Source organism: Corythoichthys intestinalis, chromosome 3 (assembly GCF_030265065.1).
Source record: "Corythoichthys intestinalis isolate RoL2023-P3 chromosome 3, ASM3026506v1, whole genome shotgun sequence".
Classification (NCBI taxonomy): domain Eukaryota; kingdom Metazoa; phylum Chordata; class Actinopteri; order Syngnathiformes; family Syngnathidae; genus Corythoichthys; species Corythoichthys intestinalis.
Genome location: NC_080397.1, coordinates 24,346,198 through 24,374,166, shown reverse-complemented (window position 1 = coordinate 24,374,166; position 27,969 = coordinate 24,346,198). Strand labels below are relative to the sequence as shown.

Sequence of the window (27,969 nt, the reverse complement as noted above, 5' to 3'; positions counted from 1 at the left end):
TTTTTTTTGGGGGGGGGGGGGGGGGGGTAGTATGCAAAGCAAATGACCATCTGAGGTGCTCGTCACATGATCTGTTCGAAAAATAATTTTGACCCATTATGAAAATCTTTTTTTATTCATTTCATTCATTTTTGTGATTTGTTTTCTTGCTTTACAACTTAAATACTAAACAGTATGTATATATATAAAGGAAAGTAAATTTCATGCAATGACAATTTTCGGCAACAAGGGGGGGCCTGTCCACCCCCCTTAAACTCCGCTTATGCATGCAGATTATTTTTATTATTCATTTAAATGAACAGACCATATTTGATTGAATATTGCTCTTTTGGGTTTAACACTTACCCTTATGTTACTTGTTGTTTGTAGAAATAACTTTGCTTGTATATCAGTAATTATAATAATGTAGTACTAAAATGAAGTGCCTCTATTTTGTGGATGCAATAATACTATGGTTAAAAATAGAGCAATACTTGATAGTTTGGATGGAAATTATTTTTATTTGATCAAATTTTGTTCAAAAACACAAGCGAAAAAATTTCTTGAACCTGCTGAAAGTTTAAACTTTAGTAACAAACTGAATTTTGGAATTGTGTTCGGTCAACCGTAATGATACCTGATCACACGATTGTGTTCTAGCTTCCTAGCCGCATATGCGTTATATGACTGGTTTGAGTACAGACACAGCACTGATACCGTTGCTAATACAGTGGTACTTCTTCTTACAAAATTAATCGGTTAAGTAGGTTCATAACTTTAAAAAAAAAATCTGTAAGTAGAGACGCATTTTTCATGTAAATGCTTTAATCTCTTCCAAATCCCCCAAAATTCTGACATCTTTTAAAATGCATAATAATGCATCAAAACATGAAACAAATACATGTTACAATTACATTATTGCGCAATAATCACACAATCAGAGTTGTGCATAATGTAAAAAACAAGAAAAATGAATAAAAGTTAATCCACTCATGTAAAACTTTCGGAACATGAGGGGCGAATGAACACGCTGGGATACACACATAAACATACAGTAGAAATAAAGTGGAACTTTAAAAAAAGAAAAACAAGTACAAATAGATATATATATAAAAAAAAAAAAACAAGGCTGGTGCTTCGGAAGTACAGTATGTTACGTTCAGTAAACTTTGGGATCTGCAAATACCAGTTGTACTGTATTTTTGTCTTGCGTATCCTGAAATTCCTTTTGTAATAAGAGGCAATATATTCCTGTTGAGGCGTTTCTTAACCTAAAATTCTGTATGTCGAGACGTTCTTAAGTAGAGGTACCACTGTATATGTATCAGTGTATCCTCAGGAAGGGAGGGGGGGGACAGATCCTCCATCAATTTTTCCATACCTCATCAGTATGATAGTTGCTGAATAGGAGCCTTTCCCAGATGACCTTGAGCCTTGACTGAACACACCGGAGTCAAGTGGGGGGCGCACAATCATTCACACTCAGATTCACTCATATGGACAATTCTTTAATGAACTTGTTTTTTTTTATCCTCTTGGGAAGGTTATACAAAACCATTTCAAGTCATTTTTTAAAGGTAACTGGCCAGTTTGTTTACACAATACTTTTTATCCTTTTGCATTTTATTTTGTAATCAACGTGTGTCATTGTCACTCATGTAAAATGCTGGGAATTGCTGTGTGACCTTTTTATTACATCGTTAACTCGTCATCAATGGCAGTCAATTAGTGAAAAACAATGCATTTTATGTTTACTTCCTGTAACATCTGTTGCTGTCAGCAAAAGCTGGGGAGTTAATAAAATTGTTTTTTGACTTATCTTCATGTTTTCCAAATTTTTGTTGTTGGGAGTACAGTAGTTGTATCTTGCTAAGTGTTTTATTAACAGGTCATAAAAGTGTAATATCCATAATAAGGTAGGGTGCGTCCTCTTTTGCCCGTACATGTCCACTTTTCACGTCCTGTTCATGGGTGTCCGGCCAGGTTTTATAAATTCATGAAAAGCTCTGGTTTTCATTATTTTTCACAGGACCAATTACCATTTGTTGAAAGTGACCGACACTTTGCACAGAATAAATACGGTACTGTGCTGCCTGTGACGTGTTCTCACAGAGCATGCCCAGTTAAGAATTTTTTGCGATCAACACGTATATAATCAAATGCTCATGTACCCAAAAGATATTTATACCGTATACATTATTCCTCCACAAAAAAACTAATTTGAGCCAGTATTTTTGATAAAAAAATATATATATATATTTTTGCAATATTGAACAATATATTCTAATTTTCCATATTTATTTAATGACAATATTTAGAAATGATTTAGAATTTTTTTAATTTGGGGTCTTCTGTTTCAAATATAAATGTGAAAAGTGTAGTTCGAAAGGGAGAGTATCATATAAAAAATGCCATTTTGTAACGAAACGGCAAGCTGTATAATATGGATCCAACACAGACGAGGTAGTTTGTGTAGAATTCATTGCAAAAAAAACAAGGGAGCACGCCAGAAGTGCGTAAGAATACAAACCGAAAGAGGCATGAACCGAGTCGGCGAGAAAACTAAGGAAAGGCGTTGATGGCCAGAAAAAGGCAAAAACCAAAATGGCAAAGTCCAAACAAAAATGCTATCACAACAATCAGTGTACCACAACTACCAATATAACCCCTAACCCGCGTGCAAAATCTGATGAAGCCAGCAGCGTTGACAGGCAAAACAGTCATTGGCCACTGCTTCTCACACCAGCACACACGTGTCTCTTCATCCGATCCTTCCGAGCGAATCTTTGACCACAAACTGAGCAGGCATAAGGTTTTTCGCCAGTGTGGGTTCTCGTGTGTCGATTTAAGTGCATCTGTTGACTGAATCTTTGACCACAAAATGAGCAGGCAAAAGGTTTTTCGCCAGTGTGGGTCCTTGTGTGTTTTTTTAAGTTAATCTTTTGACTGAATCTTTGACCACAAAATGAGCAGGCAAAAGGTTTTTCGCCAGTGTGGGTTCTTGTGTGTTGTTTTAAGTTCATCTCTTGACTGAATCTTTGACCACAAACTGAGCAGGAAAAAGGTTTTTCGCCAGTGTGGGTTCTCATGTGTTGATTTAAGTGGCTCTTGTCACTGTATCCTTGACCACAAACTGAGCAGGAAAAAGGTTTTTCGCCAGTGTGGGTTCTTGTGTGTTTTTTTAAGTTGCTCTTGTGACTGAATCTTTGGCCACAAACTGAGCAGGAAATTGGTTTTTCGCCAGTGTGGGTTGTTGTGTGTCGTTTTAAGGTCATCTTTAGACTGAATCTTTGACCACAAACTAAGCAGGCAAAAGGTTTTTCGCCAGTGTGGGTTCTTGTGTGTTGTTTTAAGGTGCTCTTGCGACTGAATCTTTGACCGCAAACTGAGCAGGAAAAAGGTTTTTCGCCAGTGTGGGTTCTCATGTGTCGATTTAAGTGGCTCTTGTCACTGTATCTTTGACCACAAACTGAGCAGGAAAAAGGTTTTTCGCCAGTGTGTGTTCTTGTGTGTTTTTTTAAGTTGCTCTTGTGACTGAATCTTTGGCCACAAACTGAGCAGGAAATTGGTTTTTCGCCAGTGTGGGTTGTTGTGTGACGTTCTAAGGTCATCTTTTGACTGAATCTTTGACCACAAACTGAGCAGGGAAAAGGTTTTTCGCCAGTGTGGGTTCTTGTGTGTCGTTTTAAGTGGCTCTTGTCACTGTATCTTTGACCACATACAGAGCAGGAAAAAGGTTTTTCACCAGTGTGAGTTCTTTCGTGACTATATAAGTTTTGCTTTTGAGCGAATCTTTGACCACACACTGAGCAGGCATAAGGTTTTTCGCCAGTGTGGGTTCTCGTGTGTCGATTTAAGTTCATCTTTTGACTGAATCTTTGACCACACAATGAGCAGACGAAAGGTTTTTCACCAGTGTGGATCCTCATATGCATATGACAAGTTTTGTCATTAGCAAATGTTTTCCCACACTGAGAGCATTTGCAGAGTTTGTCGTCATGGTGAGATTTCTGATGACCATCATCATTGTAAGGTGAGCGTGACGTCGCGCCATTTCTGTCTGTTGGAGCGATGAAAATGTCTGCTTGCAATCCTTCTGTTGAGCAGCTGCTGCAACCGCTTGGAGGCTCTGCCCCTCTGCAGCCCTCACTCGGACCATCTTCACTCTTCAAGGGCTCACCAGTCGACCTCGTGATATGCTCCTCCTCTTCCTCCTCTTTAACGAATGGCAGCTCTTCCTCCTCCTTTTTGATTGGAAGTTGCTTCTGTTGACAGGGCTCTGGCTCATCCTCCTCTTTGATTTGGGGGAGCTCAACGTCCTCTTTAACGCCAGGAGATTCTGGCTCCTGCCGCTCAGCACGAAGATATTTTATGAAACCTGCAAAACAAAGGAAAACCATTGATATATTTTTTGGACTACCACCGCGACCAGAATTTCTTTTGTGCAAGACGAGTACAGTGATCCCTTGCGACTTCGCGGTTAGCATTGCGCAGATTGAGTGCATCGCGGGGTTTCAAAAAATATTCATAAAAAGCAAAAGTGAAAAAATACACATTTCCAGGCACATGATTGTTTCGCATAAAGATGCGACCGAAAATTCGGCGCCAAAAACCATCAGCCATAAAATAGCTAAAAATGAAATTTCGGTTGAAATGTTTTGAAGATTAACATTGAATCGTGTGAAAAACCTTATTCCTCTTGTGATGACGTCTTTAAAACATGGCGAAAAGTAACCACCCGCAGCCTAGCAAAGGAGCCATCGCCCCCCCCCCCCCGGGCCAACCACGCACTCATTAACCGGCCTTCAGGGATGGCAAGAGGGGACGCACCACCAACCCCACGCCCACCCCCACCTCCGTCTGCCCACCCGGCCCATGAGCCACAGCCGCAGCCCCCCAACCGGCACGCCACGCCACGCGATCCCCAGCGGCCCACCAAGCCCAGGGCAGAGCAGGGTCGTACACCGGCGCCCAGCCAGCGACCCGCGATGGAGCACAGGGCGGATACCCAGTCAGAGAAGAGAGGGGAAGGCGGAGGCAGGAGAACGCCGAGGAGCCACCATGGGGCGACGCAAGATCAGAGCCCCGACCTCTCCCCACTCCCGCGGCCAGCAGCCCAAGCAGAGGGGAGGCCACGCCCCAGGAGTCACGCCATAGACAAAAAGTGTGGGACCCACCTACCACCCTATTACTGTGGCTGCCAGGTTCCCGGCTGGCAGCCATTACCCAGCACCGTGATGGGATTGTGAGGGGAGGGTAGTGCAATGTATGCATTAAAATAGGAGAGCTTGGCTTGGGGCAGTGGGACCGCAGCATGGAATTTCTACCCAGCCGCCCGTCCCACCGCCCTTTGCTGGAGCTCTCCTGTGGAGTATGATGTGTGTGGTGCTTTAAAAAAGGTACAGGGATGGCGGGGCCTGTCGTGAGGAGGTAACCGTGAGGCCCCCCCCCCAACAGGTCCCAACCATCCCACAACCTTGGTGTGTGATGCATTGAAAACAGGGGGGAGCCGGGCCGGGACTGTATGGCCCCGTCCCAACTCTCCTGGAGAGATGTATGAGTATGTAAGTGCCAGGGTGAAAGATATTTACAGTGCCGAAGTGAGGGAGTTAAGAGGCAGGCTCCCACAGGCGTGGCCCCGTCCACCGGAACCACCGGCCGCAGGGCAGGAGAAGCGCCAGGGCCCCGGTCAACCCCCGCCCCAGACCTCCCATGGCGCACCAGCGCACCCCGGTTTAATATAAAGTTAATATTTCTTTCTTTAACCAAAGTTTGTAGTGTGTACTTTGGAATCGCTGCATTCGCGGTCATTTTTAATGTTACGCGCATGCCAAATTTGTCAGAACACCGGCAATGTGCGGCAGAAAAATACAGCAAATATAAAATAACATTTGTTTTTAGCCCCGTCGTGTTAAGTGCAGGGAAAATACAACTCACTCACTGAATCAGTGGGAGGCCTGATCTTGTTTCGTTGTGACGAGATGGTCCCGAGATGGGAGAGTGAGAGAAGCTAGCTTCACAAAGACACGATGTTGGAAATTGTAGCACAGTTTTTAGTGCGCTCCTAGCAATGTCAGGATATTCCGAAATTAATCCAGAACCGCAGTAGAGTTGTCTCAAATGTACGTTTAAGGTCGCCGTGATTTGTGATCTCTACAAGCTGATATTCCTGCTGCACAGACATGCTCTAATCACTCGGTTTATTCACATACGGGTCACGAATCCACTCCTTTGCAGTTCGTGGGTCTTTAGTGATTGGGAAGTAGCATAAATTTTGTTTTCTTCGAGGTTGTAGGCTTATCTTCTGGCCCGTTAGGTTCCCTTTTTCCCGTAAAAAAATCTGTCCAAAGACGTCTGTTTTTCCAGTCATTCTAGTGATGGGGCTGATTATTTCCGGGAACAAATGTGATGTGCCCACCCTACGTCATACGTTATTATCGAGGCCAAGTGCACAGATATACAAAACCAGATGTACTGCTAACAGTCCAATCAATGCATTTCTATGACGACCTCCTATCCTGTAGTTGTATATCTTGAGTAGACAGGGATATTGGTGTGTTAAGCGGCACAGGCCAAAGTCAATCGGCCAGAAGGCAGTGGTTAATAAATTATTTATTATTTCTGCGCGGCCCAGTACCAAATGTGCCACGGACCGGTATCGGTCCGCGGCCCGGTCGTTGGGGACCCCTGGTTTAGAAGGTACAGACAAAATAATTATCATGCAACCCTAATCTACATATGTGCCTTGTCCAAACCCAAACAATTTAAGTCAGCATTATATGCGTACTGGAAGTGTTTGGGGATAGCAAACGAAGTATTAAGCATCCCTAATCTATACATATGTCTAACTTAAATCAGAGCAGCCTCATTCAGCTTTATATGCATAATAGAAATATTTAGGGATTACTTATCGGTCAGAATAGCCATGGGGTGAGCACTTGGTCTCGATATAGTTGACCGTCGATGTAGAACTTGTCGATTGTGATTGTCGCAGGTTTGCCATCTACTCTGGACCGCTTCAAAATTGGGTAGAGGATTTTCCGTGTGAAATGATCATTCATACTGATTTTCTTTTAATTATCTTTCTTTGGATTTCACCAGTACTTTCTGCGGGTAGAGCTCGAACTTGGCGATTATTGGACGCGGACGATTTCCTCTAGGCTTCCCAAGACGGTGTACCCTCGCAAACTTTATTGAGTCCACCATTTCCTTAGGAAGCTTGAGAGACGTCGCCATAAATGACTTAACAAGGACTTCTGGTTTGTCTACTGTGCCTTCTTCGATGCCAGAGAAAATTAAATTGTCCCTCATGCTCCTTGATTGGAGGCCCAAAATTGATTCTTTCATTATCGTGTTCTCTTTTTTAATGGCTTCTAATAATCCTGCCGTCGACTCGAAGGCGTCTTTAAGCATCGAGTTTTGTGACTTGAGATGTGATATCTCGTGCTGTGTAAACACGAGGCTTTCTTTTAGATCTTAAATCTCGGTTTGTAAGATTTCTAATCCAATCGATAGTTTCTTATCGATTGATCCAATTGCCTCGCTAATTAACTTATTGTACTCTGGCAAATTTACTTGCAGATCCTCTGTAGAAGTAGCAGAATCAGTAGAATCTGCCTTCTTGCGCTTTGCCGGAAGATCGCTGCGTTGGTTAGGTGTTGCCATGGCGTTTCCTTGGTGTACGGCGGAGTCGAAGAAGGTAAATCAAGAGATCATGAAAAGAATGAGGGGAGAATTAGTTGAATTTTTCTTTAGAAGTGCCGCTAGCTTAGCCGCCGATGATTACGTCATGCGCCTACGGAGTCTCGCGAGGGTCACCACGTCACAGCATGCTGTCCTGTCCTCTTAGCCTAATTGCTAAAGTAATTGCTTACTTTAAAATCAGCTAAAAGAAATAGTTAAAATATTAAACGTTTCTATTTACATTTGTTACATTGAAAGTAATGAACACACAACGAAAATGATTCTGAATATTATTTCCTGATAACGGTTAAGATACAGCTAGAGAATTGACAGGAAGTGCTTTTATTTTGAAGTACGACAGAGTAAGCTGTTGTATTTGTGATTCCTGAAGGAGGAAAAAAAAAAAAAAAAGCTGAACAAGCCGTGTTATGGCCAAATGCCTTTTGTTTTATGTTGTACAGCAGCATTGTAAGCAGGAAATGTTCAAGTTAAAAAGCGAGCGTCTTCGTCAACATTAAGAAGCTTCCACTACCCTAACAGCTATGGAAGCTTTGAGAGCTGGATTTTTCACATTTGGCTGTCCACTGGGCCTGAACGATACTGGAAAAAACTATTGTTGCAATTTTTTGGGGGGGGGGGGGGGGTTGCGATTGCGATATTTAAAAAAAAACAAAAACAAAAAATTCACTAGATGACTTGAATAGCTGTTTGGAAATACTTTGAATGACACACCATAACCACATTGTATGAATCTCATACCGGATTCAGTACAAACTCCTCCTCCTCACCTACAAGTCCCTCCATAACCTGGCCCCTTCCTACCTCACTGACCTTCTACAACAGCACTGTCCCTCCCGCCGCCTACGTTCTGCCGATTCCAATCTCCTCACACCCATCACTTGCAATAAGCGCCGAACCTTGGGGGACCGAGCCTTCGCCGCTGCTGCTCCCTCACTCTGGAACTGACTCCCAAAACCCATCAGGAACTCGGACTCATTACAAAACTTCAAATCACTCATAAAAACCCACCTGTTCAAAGTAGCTTTTCCCACTTCTTAATTCTGGTTATGTCTTATGTTATGTAAAGCGTCTTTGAGTGTCCAAAAAAGCGCTATACAAGTTTGATGTATTATTATTATTATTTATTCATATAATACCGTTTAATTTGTGAATGATGAAGATTGCTGCATGAAGGGATCCAGGAAGCCATGTCTGCACACAAATTTCGGATGTTGATTTTCTTTTCCAGACAGTCTTTTATCGGTTCCTTTACTTCCGTGTTGCTTTCAGTTTGAGAACAGCCCCTTCTTCCTCCGCTCAGCTGTTCGGCCCCTCCTCTCTCCACTCCACTGTAGCAGGGGGAGGGGCCGCTGACTGCTGAGCTGGTGGAAAAGAGAGAGCCTCCCCTCTCCTTCCCCATAACAAAAGTTTGTGGATGAAAATAAATAAATAAATAAAATAAACTATCGCACGTCCTTGCGATGGGACTATCGCACATGCGCACATCGCGATGTTTAAACGATATATCGTTCAGGCTTACTGTGCACTATCGAAGCCTTCCCCCATCGTGACCGACTGACAAATTCACCAATAAGAGTGGATTTATCTCGTCAACGGATTGGCTGCATACGACGCAGCCTCACCCAGCGTCTTAATCTGTTCTATCTCCAGTCTCATTGGGGAATTTCGACAAGCGGACCTCCCGGGATATTTTCAGCAGTACCTGAATCTTGAGTCCTGAATAAAGCAAAACAATCACTCCACATTCTTTACTGTTCTTTAATCCTGCCATATTTATACGACTGTGCAGGAGTCTGGGGTAATACTTGTCGCGATCGCATATTTTTGCACCCAAGTCCGAGTCACCTGATTTTGAGAAGATCACATTTTCTGGACACAAACAAAGTCTCTTTAGAAAGACTTCTTTTAACCAATATACTTTGTTTTCACAGTGTTACAGGTGGAAATCACAACTGCTCTTGACACCGCCACACGCACACTCATTACAGTGCGCGCACTTTTCTCCCTCTCCCCCAGCAACAACAGATTTCTGTACTATTTCGCATGTTTGTAGTGTTAACGCTGTACTTAATCATGGTTTTACACGTTCTGCATATTAAATACACGTTAGCAAATTACCAAATTAGCTTAGCGCCCGGCGCTAACTTTTAACATCTCAAAAACAACAACAATAAAGGCTAAACAATACAAGAGGGTTCGTGTACTCACCTCTTATAGACGCACAAAGGTCTTAGCAACACACTCTGGACATTTTTCAATTGAAATGCCTTAAAACTACTGCTGCACAGTAGGAAAGACAAGGAGCAATGAACTATCTTTCTTCCCCTCTCGCTCTAAAAAATAACTTGCGCTCATTCTGTGCCTGCCTGTGTCATACACAAAGTTATTATCCTGTCTTTTAAAAAGGAGTAAATCTCTCTCCCAGTAACTGGGAGCATCCATCATAACGTTGTGCGTGCGTCCGTTAACGGTGTCCGAGCGGCAGACGTGTCTTGAATTTCGTTCGGCAACAAGCTGCTGTCAAAAAGTTATGAATGAAAATCATCGTTTTTGAACCTTTGTGAATCGTAATCGAATCGTCACGTGTCGAATTGCGATGCATGTAATAATCGATTTTTTGGAACTCCTCTAATATGTGCGCCACCCGAAGCAGTGCGTTTCCTTGTGCACTGCCCAACAGCCAGCTAACATGGTATGTCCTACAATGAAACACAAGGCTTGGGCTTTACTTGGGTTTTTATATGAACTAATTTGTTTCAGATTGTGAAACTAGCAATGAAACATGGATGCATTTGAAACAACTGCACAATACGCGCCAGTATACAAATACCATGTAGACACCACACTTCACTTGAGCTACAAGCTATAAGTATATGTTCGCTTCTATTCAGCAGGACTTATTAACAGTGTTGTAACACGTTACTTACAGTGGGGAGAACAAGTATTTGATACACTGCCAATGGGTTTTCCCATTGGCAGTGTATCAAATACTTGTTCTCCCCACTGTAGTAACGCGTTACTGTAATCTGGTTACTTTTTTCAGTAACGAGTAATCTAACGTGTTCATTTTTCCAAACCAGAAATCTGGTTAAAGTTAGTTTTCTTAGTGCCTGTGCGTAACTATTTTGTTGTTGTCGCATAACGTATGTAGAATGAAGAATACTGTAATCATGTACGAAGAGCATTTCAAATAGAAAACGTTGCTCCTGAGTTTGGGAGTGACATCACATCTCACGTTTTCTCATCGGGAAAAAAAATGGGTCACGTGTATTACCATGCTGTGTGAGCGCTGTCTACGGTGAGGCCAACAACATAGCCTGGCTACCTCGTCAGGAAGCAAACACTGAAAAGCAGGAGAGATACCATGAACGGCTGCATTTGCTCACTGGAATTACAGACATTACTTCACATTTTTATCCAGTGAAGATGACAAAAATATCTCTGTGCGCTGCAAACTTTGTGCTGGCTCAAAAAGACTGTCGACCACTAAAAAATCGACATCCAGTTCAAGCAACCACTTGGAATTAAAGCACAACGCGACAAAACCCGCAACAAATACTACAGGTAATGAGAAAGCCAGCATTTCTACAGTTTGTAACCAGCCTTTGTGTACATTTAATCGTTACTCTTGAATGGCACGGCAAGTTTGAATCAAGTTGCGCCGAGAGGCGGGCAGAGCGCCGCCGTGCTAATGTCAACCACGCATTCAATAGCAGAGGGGTAGGTGTACTTATGTCTGTGCAATCGAGCTGTCTCGCGGACGGATATACGTAATCACGGCTGACGAAACCTTGATAAATGCGCTTTTTTTAAATCCAAATTTCGCGAGCTCTGGGACACTCAAAAAATGACTCTCATACTTCTCCTTGCTGAGCTAATTGGTATCTCGATGTGCGTTTGTGTGGAAATGTAGTTCAGTAACAACAACAAAAAAAACTATTCACCTTCTCACCGAAACTAGTGAAACTCTTTACATGGCAATAAGAATTTCCCCCTACTCCTTGAAATGGGTCCATTACAAGGGCGTAAGTTTGGTCTCAATATTGGTAGGGACGATAAAACAGCATAACCTGCATGTACACTTTTTGCTGGGAACGGGATATTAATAAAACCAAACAGATTAGGTGAACAGGGCTACATTTCTCACCAATATGAACCTAATTAATTGATAGGCTAAATGATCAATGCAAAAATAAATCAGTATTGGCTTGTACTAACTTTTTCACTGCAAATTCATAACGTTTTACTTTATATATTACCATTTGTTCTTATTAAGCCCATACGTCTAAAGATTGTTCATTTTTCACCAAAATCAAGGGGGAAAATGCTTTCAAATAATGTTTTGAACAACATAACTTCTTGAATTAAGCTTTTTTTAAGATTAAATATACTCACTTTTTGCTTAAAATAAGTGTGAAATAAGATTATTTTCTGATAGCTATTTTCTTATTTCAAGAAATCTGAGTAAAATTTACTTGAAGCACTGGCAGATAATTTCCCTTATTTGTAGTAGAATTACACTGAAAACAAGGGAATTTAACCAGTCATCAGCCAATCAAACGTGCGTTTGAGGGGAAAAAAATGGTGTCGGTGTAAGTCTGAACATAATGAAAGTAATTCACTTAATAATGGTAGGGTCAATTCTATCCTTACAAAATATGTCAACACAATCTAAATGACCTCTATAACTGAACTCACTATATAATGCAAGTAAGGTTGCTTAAAAGTTAGTGGAGACAATTTGAGCATCCTGAAAAATTCCTAGTGTTAGGTCTCTAACGTTCCTATGCAACCCTACGCCATTGGTCCATTAAGAGAAGGACCATTATTGTTGTGTTAATGTAGTAATGAAAGGAAAAAGAAGGACTACGAGATGTAAGTCGTACAATTGCTACAAGAAAAAAAGTCGTATTATTACAGAGGGTAATGTAGCTGTAATCAGCTACGCATTTTACGTACATGTGCCATAGCTGAGAGCAACTACATTAGCCTGGCTAATGAAATATTTCAAATAGATCTTTGTTATGGTTCTTCTTGGGAAACAAAATGTGGGGGAAAAAAATGAATTTGTCATGATATGACGCAATTTTGCCCTGGCACGACATGGTGAGGCGGTCCCACTCCAATGCAGCCCACCACCGCAGCTTTAAAAAATCCTAGGGGAAACCTTGTACAGTTTACATTTGGATGTACACTTACACACGTATCATATGAGAGAATGGGTGTACAGTACGTATTACAGTGGTACCTCTACTTACGAACGTCTCTACATACAGAATTTTCAGGATAAGACATGCCTCAGCGCGGAAATATTGCCTCTTGTTACGAAAGACATTTGAGGATACGAAAGGAAAAAATACAGTATGGCTAGTACTCACAGCTCCCAGAGTTTACTGAATGTAACATATTTATAGCTGCTCTGCCATTGGCTATTGCCTAGCATTCCTGGCATCCAATGGACCTATCGCAAACCAACACCCCCATATCCGAAAACTCGTACATCTAGCAATATATTAGCATAGGAAGGCTATCTGGTCGGGACTTAAAACATAATTTTTCTAACTTCAAAATGGCAAAAACCTGTAATTTTGACACCACATGATGATCATTGCTAGCGAGGAAAGACAAATATTTGAGGAGGCGGCTTCAAAATTGTACAGATCCGCTGTACAATGAGTGGCAAATTAAGAGCGCTGTACTTCAACCTCGTCCTGTTTATGAAAGTCGATTGTCACATGCTGGTGTTGTGCAGTAATGACCAGACGTGACTTCTGTGGCGTTTGTTAACTTTTTCAATGCTCCAAGTCTACAACAACACTCACGCACACACTAGATATCATCAAATAGCAATCTAGATGTGTCACGTTAGATCAGCCCAAGTCCCATGCCATTGGCTCTGTGAGGCCAGAGTGATCATAGGACACATATTCCATACATTACATCAATGAATTAAAAACCACTGTGATTGAATGGAAGATAAGCAGGCCAAATCAATCCATACCAGTGACTATATACAGTATAATGCGGCAAATAATGTTAATTTAGTACGTGACACAGATGAACTCGGACCACAAATGGGATATTTTGCTCATGTGGTAGACCTAGGTGCTAAGAGAGCTGTAGCAATCAACAGTGTGCTCCGCCTCACTTTTTTTAACAGTAAACATTGTTCTCAGCACTTTTATACAAAATTTCTTCAGATCAGTAAGAACTAAGCACATAAATATTATGCACTAAAATGCATGTTTATATGATGGCATTGTTATTTTTGCTTGTTAGCAAATTTAAAAAAAAGTACTCAAGAAAAATAATACTTGTATTTTTTGTTTCAGAGCATTAAATGTATTAAATAGAATAGAAAATCTTGTCCCTCATATTAAAAATCGTACCGAACCATGACTTAACTGTATCGTTGCATCCCTAACACCCAGAAAGACCCAACTTCCGACACGGAGACATACAAAAGTCAGGTTGGAATTTGCCAAAACTTACCTGAGAAAGCCAAAAACGTTTTGGAAGAATGTTCTCTGGTCAGATGAGACAAAAGGAGAGCTTTTGGGTAAAAGGCCCTCAAAAAGAACACGCTCCCCACAGTCAAACATGGCGGAGGTTCCCTGATGTTTTGGGGTTTCTTTGCTACCTCTGGCACTGGACTGCTTGACCGTGTACATGGCATTATAAGGTCTGAAGACTACCAACAAATTTTGCAGCATATTGTAGGGCCCAGTGTGAGAAAGCTGGGTCTACCTCGGAGGTCATGTGTCTTTCAGCAGGACAATGGCCCAAAACACACTAGTGTTGTATCGGTCGCGAACGATTCGTTCTTTTTGAACGAATTGTTTTGGTGAACGAGACCGAACTAATCATCATCTGCACTGATTCGTTCTATGAAGGTGGTGCTTGTTCGCTGCGTGGGAGGGCGTTGAGCAAGCGGCAGCGTCTTCTGACATCGCACACGACCAATCAGACGCCAGCCTCATCGCGGGCAGGGGAGGGACCGGAAACAGAATCAGGGCGTTTGTCACTCACGTCCACGTGTGGCCAATAAGCAGCCAGCGTGCAGGCAGGGGGGCAAGACTGAGTTTTGTCACTTCCCGTTCAGTGACTCGGTCCTCCGGTTCCTGACCTAGCTTGCTGCTAACTTGATTTTCCAGTAATGACTATGCGGTGAATGAATCAGAAAATGAAAGGAAATGACTTTGTCACATATTTGTTAACGTGGAGCCTATCAAATGCTACTCAAACAGACAAAAACACCACACAAATCTAGCGAGCATTGTTTAGAGTAGTACTTTTCTCAACAAACTCGTGACTGCCTATGACGACATACTATCAAATTTACAGTAATTTAAAACACGGGTAGCTACGAGGCAAGCAAAAGCTGAGCTGCGGTCGCGTGACGGCAGTGAAGCGGGCAGAGAACTGTCACTATATGGAGGCTTCATGGCAGCGATATTTACCTCATATGTGCACAGAAAAAAATATTTAGTATGATCACCATAATACTGATTTGCAATGAAACTGTATATACATGTCAATTTTTCCCCGAGTGTTTTATTTTTTTTTTTTCGTGTCAGCGTGTCGGGTGTTGGTTGGTTTGACAAATTATGTCAATCCGTCCATCATGTGCTACTCAAGCGCCCAAAACAACGCACGCAGACACGGGAGATGTCGCAATATGTCTACATTTTTCTTAACAGACTAATGAGAGTAGAAAGGCGACATCGTAAAGAGCTAACAATTATTTCTCGTCAGCATTTGACGATCTGAGATGCGGGGACGACAGGGGAGCTGACCGGATTATTTTATTTATTAATACCAGTGCAAAAAAAACAATATGATCACCATAATACTGATTTGCAATGAAACTGTATATACATGTAATTTTTTTCCGAGTGTTTTTTTTTTTTCTTTTTCTTCGTGTCAGGTGTTGGTTGGTTTGACAAATTATGTCAATCCGTCCATCATGTGCTACTCAAGCGCCCAAAAACAAAGCACGCGGACACGGGAGATGTCGCAATATGTCTACATTTTTCTTAACAGACTAATGAGAGTAGAAAGGCGACATCGTAAAGAGCAAACAATTATTTCTCGTCAGCATTTGACGATCTGAGATGCGGGGACGACAGGGGAGCTGACCGGATTATTTTATTTATTAATACCAGTGCAAAAATTCAACACGATCATCTTAATACTAAAAAACAAAAATACAACAGAGCGAGATGTAAATATGATGTGTTGGTCGTTCCATATTCAGAAATTAAACTTTCGATGTATTTTTATTTTCGTGACAGCAAACATGCTGTATATGTGATTGTATGTGTGATCAAGAACCTGCTAAAGAAAGTCCTTGCGCCCCCGCCCCCTACTCCCCTCACAAAAGGAAAATGTTTAACCGTGTCCTAAATCGAAATGCAAGCACGAGCCATGACTTTGAGCCCATAGAACTAGGACAGACGACGCGGAAGTTCTCCCTCGCTTTTGCAGCAGCAGGAGGGAGACGAGGCTGTCTGTGAAAGCAGAATGATACCGCCTGTCACTCATTTCTGAAACTACGACGAGTGGTGCCTGTGTGCAAGAGAGGGAGGGACCAAGCAATGTCACTTCCCGTTCAGTTATACTGCGAAGCGGTCTTTGGTGATTCGTTCGGCAACGTCACTTCCCGTTCAGTAACCGAACGATTCGTTTGGGCGGGGAGGGAGATGAGGGGGGCGAACGATTCGTTGAACGATTTGTTTGAACGAATCTTTTTACTGAACGAACCGGAATGGATTCGTTTGCTCAAGTGAACGACAAATCTCGTCACTAAAACACACTTCAAAAAGCACTAGAAAATGGTTTTAGAGAAAGCACTGGAGACTTCTCAAGTGGCCAGCAATGAATGATTTTTTTTTTTCTCTTTGGTGTTTTTCATTGCAAGCAAAATAATGAAGATATTACTAACCAATACTTTTGGCCAGCAGTGTAAGCAAACTGCAGCTTTTGGAATATGAAAAAAGGTTGTCCGCCCGACTGCCTGCCTGAGCGGTCCACTGTTCGCCAAAGCCAAGGCAGCCCTGCCCTGCAAACACTCAAGATGCTAATTGCAGCAACCCAACCCTCTGGTTTTGTGTGAATGAGAATGACTAAGAGGCTGATTACATGGTGGCTCTCAGTGAATTCGAAAAATTTAAAGTTTCTGAAATATTTTCCTTCTACCTCTGTACATCCTGTGCCATTTTTTACAGCGAACTTATCCACATCAGCACCAAGTCCAGGAACGAAGTGCAATAGATGCTTTTGCATCACTGAAGACAAGGTGAGCAAGGTTATAGACCCTACTCACATGACGTCACAACCACGCCTCCGCGCCATATTGTCCGTCTACTCGTCGTGTTGATGCATTACCGCTACGTAAATTCCTCCTATTATGGCGTGTTTTTCTGCTCGTTAACATTAATAATCAAAATGGTGAAGGCGTGTGTGGCGGTTCGTTGCAATAACAGAGAAGATAGACAGAGAGACTTGAAGTTCTACCGTATTCCGAGAGACCCGGAGAGGAGAGCGAGATGGACTGCTGCAATTCGACGAGAAAACTGGGCTCCAAACGATTACCACGGATTATGTAGTAGTCATTTTATATCTGGTAAGATGCATTTAATATATATTTAGAGGGTTTTGGGCTGACAACCACAATTAAGATCATTGCGAGGCTAATCGCCGACAACATACAGTTTCAAATTCAAGATGCTTATTTCTTCCACCATCATTACATTTTGAATAATATTTAGCTGGTACCAAGTGAAAGAAGCTGGCCTCGTCTAAGGATCATCAGTTAAACAGGTGTGTCCAAACCTTTTGCAAAGGGGGCCAGATTTGGTGTGGTAAAAATGCGGGGGGCTACCTTGGCTGATTTACATAGAACAATATATTTAAACAAATTTTAGCAAGCCCTTCTGTGTGTCACATTTGCTTTATTATTATTTTTTTAATTCATAATTTCAACAGTCTCGTCTTTGTGGCTTTCTCTTTCGACACTCGGACTCTTGCGAAATACTGCTGCTGTGAAAAAATAAACTGGCTTCAAGTTGCTATAATTTCTCGCTGCGTATGTTGTCGGACAGATCAGCGTGTCTTGTTTAGTAATATTGCGTCACATCGAACTCTTTGAAAACAGCGACTGTCTCTTTGCAAATGAGGCAGACACAGTTGTTGCGTGTTTTATTGAAGAAATAGTCCAATATCCACCTATCCTTGAAGCGTCGGCCATCGCAGTCAACTTTTTTTTTTTTTTGATTGTTGCCATTTTAGAAATCACACAGGGTAATGTTGCTTAGAGTACTGCTCTTAAAGTTTTTCAAACTTTCTTGAGAATAGGCTGATTTTGTGTGGACAAGATAGTTGTAGATATCAGGGTAGCAGATGTCAGGCAGAGAGGGCGAAGACAGCGGGTCGAAAAATATCAATTTAGGCATCAAATATGGATCTGGCGAATGGATAGACTGAAGCTTTTCCACATTACGCCTGTTATGCAACGCATCCAATGAGTTTACAGCGTCTGAAAGCACCGGGGCTTCCATGAATTGCACTATAAATTGCACGACAAATTGAAACCATTGAGAATACGGATAAACAATGACGGACAATATGGCGGCCGGATACAGCGACACGTCATTCGGTGACGTTGGTGAGTAGGGTCTATAGGTCAAGGTGAAAAAAAAAAAAAAGTTTCATTTTAAAGTGTTCTGTGTGTCTTTATATAGGTTTGTGTGGGTGGGTGTTAATCATATTGTAATAACAATTGTAATTTATTTAATGCATTTGTTTTTGAAGTGTTTTTATTAGCGCTAGTTATTACAGCATTTTCTTTTAATTTATGCGCTTGTTCGTTGTCTTTTTTAAGTAATAAATTACAAAGAGATAATGTGCTTTTTCAGTGTGTTTAAATATATGTGGTGAAAATTTGGGGGGGGGGGGGGGGGGGCAACAAATGTGCCTAGGCACCAAATTGGTCAGGAACGGCCCTGTAGACACAAAAAGGTTTAAGTTGTTGGGGGTGTCAGTGTCACTACTTCGCGTAGGCTTGCCACCCACCCCTTGAAATACGGAATCGTTCCGTAATTGTGAATTAAAAGTTGCGTTCCGTATCAAACCAATACGGAACGCAGTTTATTCCGTATTTCACAATTGTCCCATGGGGCGACCCCGCGCTACCCGTGGCTGCGGCGTCGGGGAGGGGTTGGGTGGCGTTGCGCCCAGCCTATGTACGTCTGTCACACACAAACACATACCTGCGCTCATGAGTGACCACTGAGCCAACAATAATGAACAAAAAGGGCAGGAGATATTAAAGACAGCAAGATAGTTATCTGCCTGCCCGCTGCGGTCTGCCCAGCACTGCGTGCCACTTCCGATTCGTTGCCTAGTTACCTCGCTCTGCTCAATGCACCGCCCCGCGCGTTTTCAAAACAAAGATGTCTCCAAAAGCAGATGCTCAGGAGTCAGAACACCCTACCTCATCCTCAAAAGAGGAAACGTCTCCAAAAAATGTAATGGCTCAATAGAGTCACTGATGATGATTATAACGCGAACTGCAAGGCAGGCAGGAAAGTTTTTGCAGTGTCTCATGGAGGTGTAAAACAGCATGCTGCAGGGGACCTCCACAAACGGAATATATGATCCCAGAAGAGCCTTCGTCACAATTCTTTGTACCTGAAACATCCCCTGAGCTTTATTTGGTATGTTATTATGCTATTTATATTTACCTTCATACATCTTGCATTGATAGGAGCAGAGCTAGGCTATTTCAGTTGCTACTATGGTTGATTATTTTTAGGAATGTTGATTTTTTTTTTTTTTTTTTTTAAAACATGCATTTATTATCAATCAATATGGAATGGATTTATGTACCCATAAAGAACATCTTATTTTGTTATGCTAACTAATGCTCCTCATTTGGAATTATTCCTAATAGATTAACAGCAAATAAACACTGAATAAATAGTACTACTATATATCTATTGATTGATTAATTGTGATACCAAAATTAAAGCAATAATTTGACGTCATCGCACGCCTACCTTCTAAATTACTGCAGCTGAGGTGACACAGGTATACCACACAGTAAAACGTGGCCAGAGCTACAATAGTGTTGACTGTGGACACAGGCTCAATCAGAAGATTTTTATATGATTCCAAAACGGTGAAGAAAATGACTTTGGGGAGAACAGAGCAAGAGGCATTGTTGAAACAAGTCCTGGGTTCAAAGGCAGTGGGTGATGTGCTCAAGATCTTAACGTCACCCATCCCATTCTCCATACAGACCGGTGTCTCGAATAAATTCAGCAAGAAGATGTTTCCCCTTGCTGTCCAGTACTTCAGTCCAGAGTCTGGGGTCACCAACAAAATGCTGGACTTCATAAAGAATGCAGACGAGCCAGCTGCTGGAATTGTAGTTCTGCTGCAACATTCCCCTAAGAAATTTGGCTGGTCAATGGATCACAAGACCGGATTCAGTGCCGACAACACAAATGTTAATTACGATATCCATAACTTCGTTTTCACTAACCTGCAGAAAAAAAACAAAACAATCTGCTGCAAGGAAACTGCCATGCCCACATAGTGCACAATCTAGTTTTCGCATCTAAAAACACATACATTTCTATGCATTTTAAGAGTTTTGGGGATGCCCCTATTTTTCTCCCGTAAGGCTTTGGGCGCGACGGGGGTGTCCCTTATTTCTATTTCCGAAAGGTGGCAACCCTAACTTCGCGGCTTTTCACCATTATGAGCTATAAGTGATGTCATGGGAAAGCATGACAGCAATACTTTTAATTTGAATGAATTGTCATCACCACGATGTGTCATGTACAGTATATGTATCATCGAAAGTGAACAAACCTTCTTGTCTGTGAAGAACAACCTTTGCGTGCATTATTTTGCACACAATCGAGTGTTGCTGACGCGCAGGCTCCTCTTTTACCCCACAAAGTTCCTCCTGGAACTTTACTGCAGCCGGTGTCGTACTCGCAGACATTTTCTCCACTTGATTTGATTGACAACGTGCTTCGCAGCTTTGTTAGCGGCCGGTGTAGAGCGGATTGTGTACCTACACTGTCCAGCCAGGCTAGGCTAGGCTAGGCCAAAGTAGGCGGCAAAACAACGAGTCCCGAGACTTGTAGATTGACTGAGGCTTGAGTCCGTTATGTAGCTAATGCTGGACACGTCGTCGAGGCGTCGGTTTAATTAAGTGAATTAAGTGAGGAAAAACAAGGCGCGCACATAGAAAAAAATCCGCGAGGAAAAACGTTCCACTTTCGCCAGTCCAAAGCCATGTAGGGCCAGTCTTTTTTCCATTTCGACCAGGGTTGCATGATGGGAAAGACACCAAATAGCTGTACTACCTGCTACCTACCGTCGCGAAGTCGCTCATTTGTTTTCCTTTGCTTTGAGGCAGAAGCATTTTATTGCGGAGCAATAAGAAAGGAAGTAAACCATTCCTCTTAAAAGAGGGGAACGTTCAATTAAATAATATTTTCGTTGAAAGAAAACGACTTTAGGTATTCATGATAATGTTTTGTGCCTTGTGCGTGCTTTAGTTGAGTTTTGCTCGGAAGCGGAACCGTTGTAAGGTGAATGCTTTCGTTACGGATGCTTTTGGTTGACGTACTAACTCATGTTTACACGTGAGCTTGAAGCAAGTAAGAGCTTTCGCTGGTTCTGTGACATTATTTGCTCTTTGGAAATAAACGGTTTGTAAGTTTTATAATTTTTTGGGACGCGGTCCGAACGTTTTTCAGCGTAAGGGAGGGCGTGGTTCAATATTTTCCGGCGTATTTCATGCATGCTAGTGCTCCAATGTTTTTGATTTGGGAGTGTTTAAAGTAAATGATCATGTTACAATGCTATTGACGTCGCTGGACGTACAATTCCTTTTGATTGAACTTTCCAGTCAAAAGGGATTGGACGTCTGTCGCCGTTAGTGGCAGTCTTTGAGTTAATGCGTGCATGTATACTCGGGATGCAACGATACAGCTAAGTCACCGTTCAGTACGATTTTCGATTCGATTCAGTACATTTAATGCTCTGAAACAAAAAATACAAGTTTTAAAAAAAAATGTTTTTTCTATTTTGCTAACAAGCCAAAAATAACAATGCCGTCATTTAAACATGCATTATAGTGCATAATATTTCAAGTCCATCTGTGTTAAGTACTGAATTAACAATATTTGCAGCATTATCTTAGTCAGTGGTATGGATTGATTTGGCCTGCTTCACTTCCATTCAGTCATGGCAGTTTTTAATTCACGATCGAGTATATGGTCTATGCGTCCTATGATCACTCTGTGCTCACGCAGCCAATGACATGGGAGTTGAGAGGAATCTGATGTAGCACATCTCGGTTGCTCCTTGATAAGGGTGTAACGGTACATGTATTTGTATTTGACTTGTCTTTGTTGATTTACTGCTGTCTTCTCTGCTATAATCATAACCAACACGGCCCCGTGTTCAATACAAAACCACTCTACCACAACAAAACAAATACTAACTAATATTCACATAGGAACTAAAGTTATACACCATAAAATATACAATATAAATGAATACATCACATTTGTAAAATATAAACACATAATAAAATAAATAATAGCCCATTTAAATAAAATAAATTGAAATGAGCTAAAACACCTGTATTTAAAAAGAATACCGGTAATACACAGATCCTGCTTACGCAATTAAATTTATTAATTTCTGTGTGACACTTTAACCTGAGAAAATCCACCAATAAAGCTTTTGAAAACCGTTCATAAGAAAAAAAAAGATTCATTTAGGCATTTCATTTGTAAAATACATGTTAAAATCTTTGTCATTGGGATTGCTTTTCTCTCTAGCACAGGACTTCTTTTTTTCTTCTTTCTTTCAGAAAGAAAGCTGACCAATACGTGGGGTCTGAAAGGCAAATTGTTGTTGGATTATTATCTTTAAATACCCGCTACTTTTTGAGCTGAATTCTAGCTGTGTATAGGTTAATGTTCCTATTGTTGAAAGCACAAAAGTGTAATAAACAACTAGCACATTTATATTTTTCATTTTGTTTTCTTACTGTACCGAAAATTAACCGAGCCGTGACCTCAAAACCGAGGTACGTACCGAACCGAGATTTTTGTGTACTGTTACACCCCTACTCCTTGATTATTTCTGGTGTATGCGCGCGAGTGTTGTCGGGCATTAAAAAAAGTTAACAAACGCCACAGAAGTCAAGTCTGCTCATTACTGCACAACACCAGCATTTGAGAATCGACTTTCATAAACAGGACGAGTTTGCAGTACAGTGCTCTTAATTTGCCACTCATTGTTCATCATCTAACCGTGAGTTAACTCTGTGTGACCCACAGTCTTAACCTTTCTGTTGTCAAAGCGAGGTTATTCGTAGCAGCCAAGTCGGCAACAATGTATTGGCGAACTTTATTGTACGTATTCGTAAAGACAGTCTATCTTTAATATGTACGAGTGGGGATAGCATATCGGCTCCCCTGAAATGCTGAAAGACGACAAAAATAAATTCGGAAAGTCCATTTTGGGAGCTTTTCATTTGGATCGAATGTTTTTGCGTATTGAATCGAAGAGGGCGTATCGAATGGTTCAATATAAAGCCGAGTATTGTTGCATCCTTAATGTATACTATACTGGTTTTCCCTTCTTCAGGTTGAGATGGGCAAACTGCGAAAGAAGCACAACTGGAAAGGGAGACAGCAGTGTGAACAGGCCGAACATCAACAGCCAGTGAAAGCAGAAGAGGCTGAAATTATATTGGAACTACAAGGTGGCTGAAAACGTAATGATCAACGTGTTTGGTTGGATTCAGTTCACCAGCAAATTATATTGCGTTTCCATTCTATAGATGTGACAAGGTTAAAGGGTGTCGACGAAAGTAACGCTTTGGTGCTCCCGGCCAGCAAAGCCAAAAAGAAGAAGCCCTCGGTGACTCCTGTTCCCAGTAAGAAGCCGCTCACCAAAAAGCGGCGGAAAGAGCTGCAAAAAGTGCTGGATAAAAAGGAAAAGAAAGCTCAGGTGAGATGGCTGCTCGTCTATCGCAAAAGGGCGTCTTGGCCTTGGAATTCATGTTTGCTTCTTCATGTGCAGAGAGCTGACATCCTGACACGACTGGCTGAAGTCCAGGTTCCAGATTCTGAACTGAAGCTCCTTTACAACACATCCAAACTGGGAACTGGGGAGAAGCTTTACCACGCTAAACAGTATGTTCATTTACATTCATGTCTAAATAAATGTCTGGTAATTGAGTCTCTTTTTTTTGTCTTTCAGGTCATCAGAGGAAACGATAGATGGCGTTTCTGGACCGAAGTTCAGCAGTGTCAGCGGGGCCAACAGGAAGAGAAAATGGAAAGAAGAAGAAGAGGTGGAACAAGATGTACAAGATGTTAGCGAGGTCTCATCTAGTGATGATGACAGCGATGAACAGGAGGAAGAAGTTAGTGAAGTGAATCAACACACAGAGATAAGTGAGTGTAAGGAAAAAAGTTCTCCCTGTGAGGAGATAAAAGAGACGGTGAACACTGAACAACAGAAAGACGAGGAAGCCAAGAAGACAAAGTCAAATACCTCCTATACGAAGCCACAGCCGGCTGTCTTCGTCCCGGTCGACAGATCACCAGAAATACAGGTGTGTTAATAATAGCTCCCGACACAATACGATTTGTGATATAAGGCTCGTGATAACGATTCCCTAAATACAGAAATGATCGATTCATTGGTCAGGAACTCAATCTGGGATTTTCAAGGATACAACTATAAAAGAGAAAACAAGATATTTTTAGACTGAAAAATAAGCAATATTTATTTCTTTGCGCTGTTGTCGACAATCTGTCAAAAACCTTTGTCTTCCACACATACTATGAGAATATTTCAGTGTAATATTTCTGAAAATGAATACAGTGAACCCTCATGATTCGAGCACTATCCCTTCCAGGGCCAAGCTCGTATCATAAATGTATATTCTCCATAAGAAATAACTGAATTCCAGTTAATGTGTGCGACACTTCTCATAACCCCCATGTTACCCCGAAATAATAATTCAATGCATCATTTTAATGCTAAATAACCCTAACTCTATATGAAAAAGAATTTAAAAGTATAGAAACAATGTTATTTATAAAAAACACTTAAGTTCTGAAGTCGAGCGATGTAACTAAAGTGCGAGTCAGCCGAGCAGGAGGAGAGAACGGGCAGCCATACATACACCGTAACATAAAGGAAACATAAGCATAACATGAACTAAACTAAATTTTTGGTATAAGTAAACTGGGGGACATACTAGTCCTTCTCAAAAAATTTGCACATTGTGATAAAGTTTATTATTTTCTGTAATATACTGATAAACATTAGACTTTCATATATTTTAGATTCATTACACACAACTGAAGTAGTTCAAGTCTTTTATCTTAGTATTGATGATTTTGGCAAAAAAGTCAAGAAAAACAAAAAATCCCTATCTCAAAAAATTAGCATATTTCATGATCCGACCAATACAAAAAAGTGTTTTTTTTTTAATACAAAAAAGTCAACCTTCAATTAATTATATCAGCAGTGCACTCAATACTTGGTCGGGAATCCTTTTTCAGAAATGACTGCTTCAATGCGGCGTGGCATGAGGCAATCAGCCTGTGGCACTGCTGAGGTGTTATGTAGGCCCAGGATGCTTCGATAGCGGCCGTAAGCTCATCCACAGTGTTGGGTCTGGTGTCTCTCAACTTCAGCTTCACAATATCCCACAGATTCTCTTTGGGGTTCAGGTCAGGAGAGTTGGCAGGCCAATTGAGCACAGTATGCCATGGTCAGGAAACCATTTACCAGTGGTTTTGGCACTGTGAGTAGGTGCCAGGTCGTGCTGAAAAATGAAATCTTCATCTCCATCAAGCTTTTCAGCTGATGAAAGCAGGAAGTGCTCCAAAATCTACTGATAGTTACTGTAGTTAGCTGCATTGACCCTGCCCTTGATAAAACACAGTAGACCAACACCAGAAGCTGACATGTCACCCCATACCTTCTCCCCAGTCTTCCTCCAAACTCTGGCACCTTGATTTCCGAATGACATGCAAAATTTGCTTTCATCTGAAAAAAGTACTTTGGACCACTGAGCAACAGTCCAGTGCTGCTTCTCCGTAGCCCAGGTCAGGCGCTTACGCCGCTGTTTCAGGTTCAAAAGTGGCTCCAGCACACGCCTGTGCACGGTGACTCTGGATGTTTCTACTCCAGACTCAGTCCACTGTTTCTGCAGGTCCCCCAAGGTTTGGAATCGGCCCTTCTCCACAATCGTTCTCAGGGTGCGGTCACCTCTTCTGGTTGTGCAGTGTTTACTGCCACGCTTTTTCCTTCCCACAGACTTCCTACTGAGGTGCCTTGATACAGCACTCTGGGAACAGCCTATTCGCTCAGAAATGTCTTTTTGTGTCTTAGCCTCTTGGTTGAGGGTGTCAATGATGGCCTTCTGGACAGCAGTCAGGTCGGCAGTCTTGCCCATTATTGCGGTTTTGAGTAATGAACCAGGCTGGGAATTTTTAAAAGCCTCAGAAATTTTTCGCAGTTGTTTAGAGCTTCTTTCTTTTCATGATATGCTAATTTTTTGAGATAGGGATTTTTGGTTTTTCTTGACCTTTTTGCCAAAATCATCAATATTAAAACAATAAATTGCTTGAACTACTTCATTTGTGCGTAATGAAACTGAAATATATAAAATTTAATGTTTATCAGTACATTACAGAAAATAATAAACTTAAACTATAATAAACTTATACTTAATATGCAAATTTTTTTAGAAGGACTAGTAGTTAATGTTCACTTGTAAGCACAAATTCTGTCACCATAGACGACGAGGATGAGCAGCTGATGGGAAAATGGGGGATTCTGTTGACGTGAGATGCTTGTACGCCACCTAGTGAGACAGTGAAACACTTGGTGGGGGGGGGGAGCGAAATAGAGCTCACATACCACCTGGCGGGATGCCTAGGCACTTGAACACGCCAAGCAAGGGAGGCTTTTCTAGATTTCGCTCGAAGCTCATATGGTGAAAATTTGCTCTCATGACGATGTTCGTATCTTAAGGGAAAAAAAAACAAGGTGAGGCGCTTGTATCATGAGGGTCCACTATACAGCAAAACTAGAGTGGGGAGAACAAGTATTTGATACGCTGCCGATTTTGCTGGTTTTCCCACTTGCAAGCTATGTAGAGGTCTGTAATTTGTATCATAAGTTCTCTTCAACTGTGAGGGACGGGATCTAATACAAAAATCCAGAAAATCACAGTGTATAATTTTTAAATAATAAATTTGTATCTAACTGCATGAAATAAGTATTTGATACATTACCAACTAGTAAATATTTCGGCTCTTAGTTCTTTTTTAAGAACCCCTCCTGTTCTCCACTCATTACCGGAAGTAACTGCACCTGTTTGAACTTGTTATCTGTATAAAAGACACCTGTTCACATGCTCAAACAAACAAACTCCAACCTCTCCACAATGGCCAAGACCAAAGAGCTGTGTAAGGACATCAGGGATAAAATAATAGACCTGCACAAGGCTGGGATGGGCTACAGGAAAATAAGCGAGCAGCTTAGTGAGAGGGTAACAACTGTTGGAACGATTCTTAGAAAATGGAAGAAGTTCAAGTTGACGGTCAATCTGCCTCATTCTGGGGCTCCATGCAAGATCTTACCTCGTGGGGCATCACTGATCATGAGGAAGGTGAGGGATCAGCCCAGAACTACACGGCAGGACCTGGTCAATGACCTGAAGAGAGCTGGAACCACAGTCTCGAAGAAAACCATCGGAAACACATTACGCCGTCATAGATTAAAATCCTACAGCGCACGCAAGGTCCCGCTGCTGAAACCAGTGCATGTCCAGACACGTCTGAAGTTTGCCACTGACCATCTGGATGATCCAGAGGAGCAATGGGAGAAGGTCATGTGGTCGGATGAGACCAAAATGGAACTTTTTGGTCTACACTCAGCATGTTGTATTTGGAGGAAAAAGAAGGATGAGTCCAACCCCAAAAACACCATCCCAACCGTGAAACATGGAGGAGGAAACATCATTTTTTGGGACTGCTTCTCTGCCAAGGGTACAGGACGACTCCACCGTATTGAGGGGAGGATGGATGGGGCTATGTATCGCCAGATCTTGGCTGACAACCTCCTTCCTTCAGTGAGAGCCCTGAAAATGGGTCGTAGCTGGGTCTTCCAGCATGACAACGACCCAAAGCACACAGCCAAGGCAACTAAAGAGTGGCT

The 27,969-nt window shown here is 41.7% G+C and overlaps 2 protein-coding genes across 4 annotated transcripts in view; one reads left to right on the top strand and one right to left on the bottom strand.

Annotated features, from left to right (window-relative positions):
• Positions 1 to 369: 369 nt before the first annotated feature.
• LOC130913470 (gastrula zinc finger protein XlCGF57.1-like) lies at positions 370 to 21,272 on the bottom strand. The gene is made up of 2 exons (XM_057832121.1): positions 20,563 to 21,272; positions 370 to 4,357 (listed from the first exon to the last, which is right to left on the bottom strand). Exons 1-2 carry the CDS (start codon positions 20,696 to 20,698, stop codon positions 2,700 to 2,702), a joined length of 1,794 nt encoding a protein of 597 aa, XP_057688104.1. The 5' UTR covers positions 20,699 to 21,272; the 3' UTR covers positions 370 to 2,699.
• dhx37 (DEAH (Asp-Glu-Ala-His) box polypeptide 37) overlaps positions 20,735 to 27,969 on the top strand; it is a 22,895-nt gene continuing 15,660 nt past the window's right edge. The window contains exons 1-5 of one of the 3 annotated variants that reach the window (XM_057832120.1): positions 20,735 to 21,221; positions 23,368 to 23,485; positions 23,564 to 23,733; positions 23,806 to 23,918; positions 23,986 to 24,343. In XM_057832120.1, the coding sequence (XP_057688103.1) occupies positions 23,374 to 23,485; positions 23,564 to 23,733; positions 23,806 to 23,918; positions 23,986 to 24,343 (753 nt within the window). In that variant the 5' untranslated portion in view covers positions 20,735 to 21,221; positions 23,368 to 23,373. Of the gene's footprint in view, positions 21,222 to 21,264; positions 21,414 to 23,367; positions 23,486 to 23,563; positions 23,734 to 23,805; positions 23,919 to 23,985; positions 24,344 to 27,969 lie in introns of those variants that run through there. The other 2 variants (XM_057832117.1, XM_057832118.1) reach the window with 2 other exon arrangements.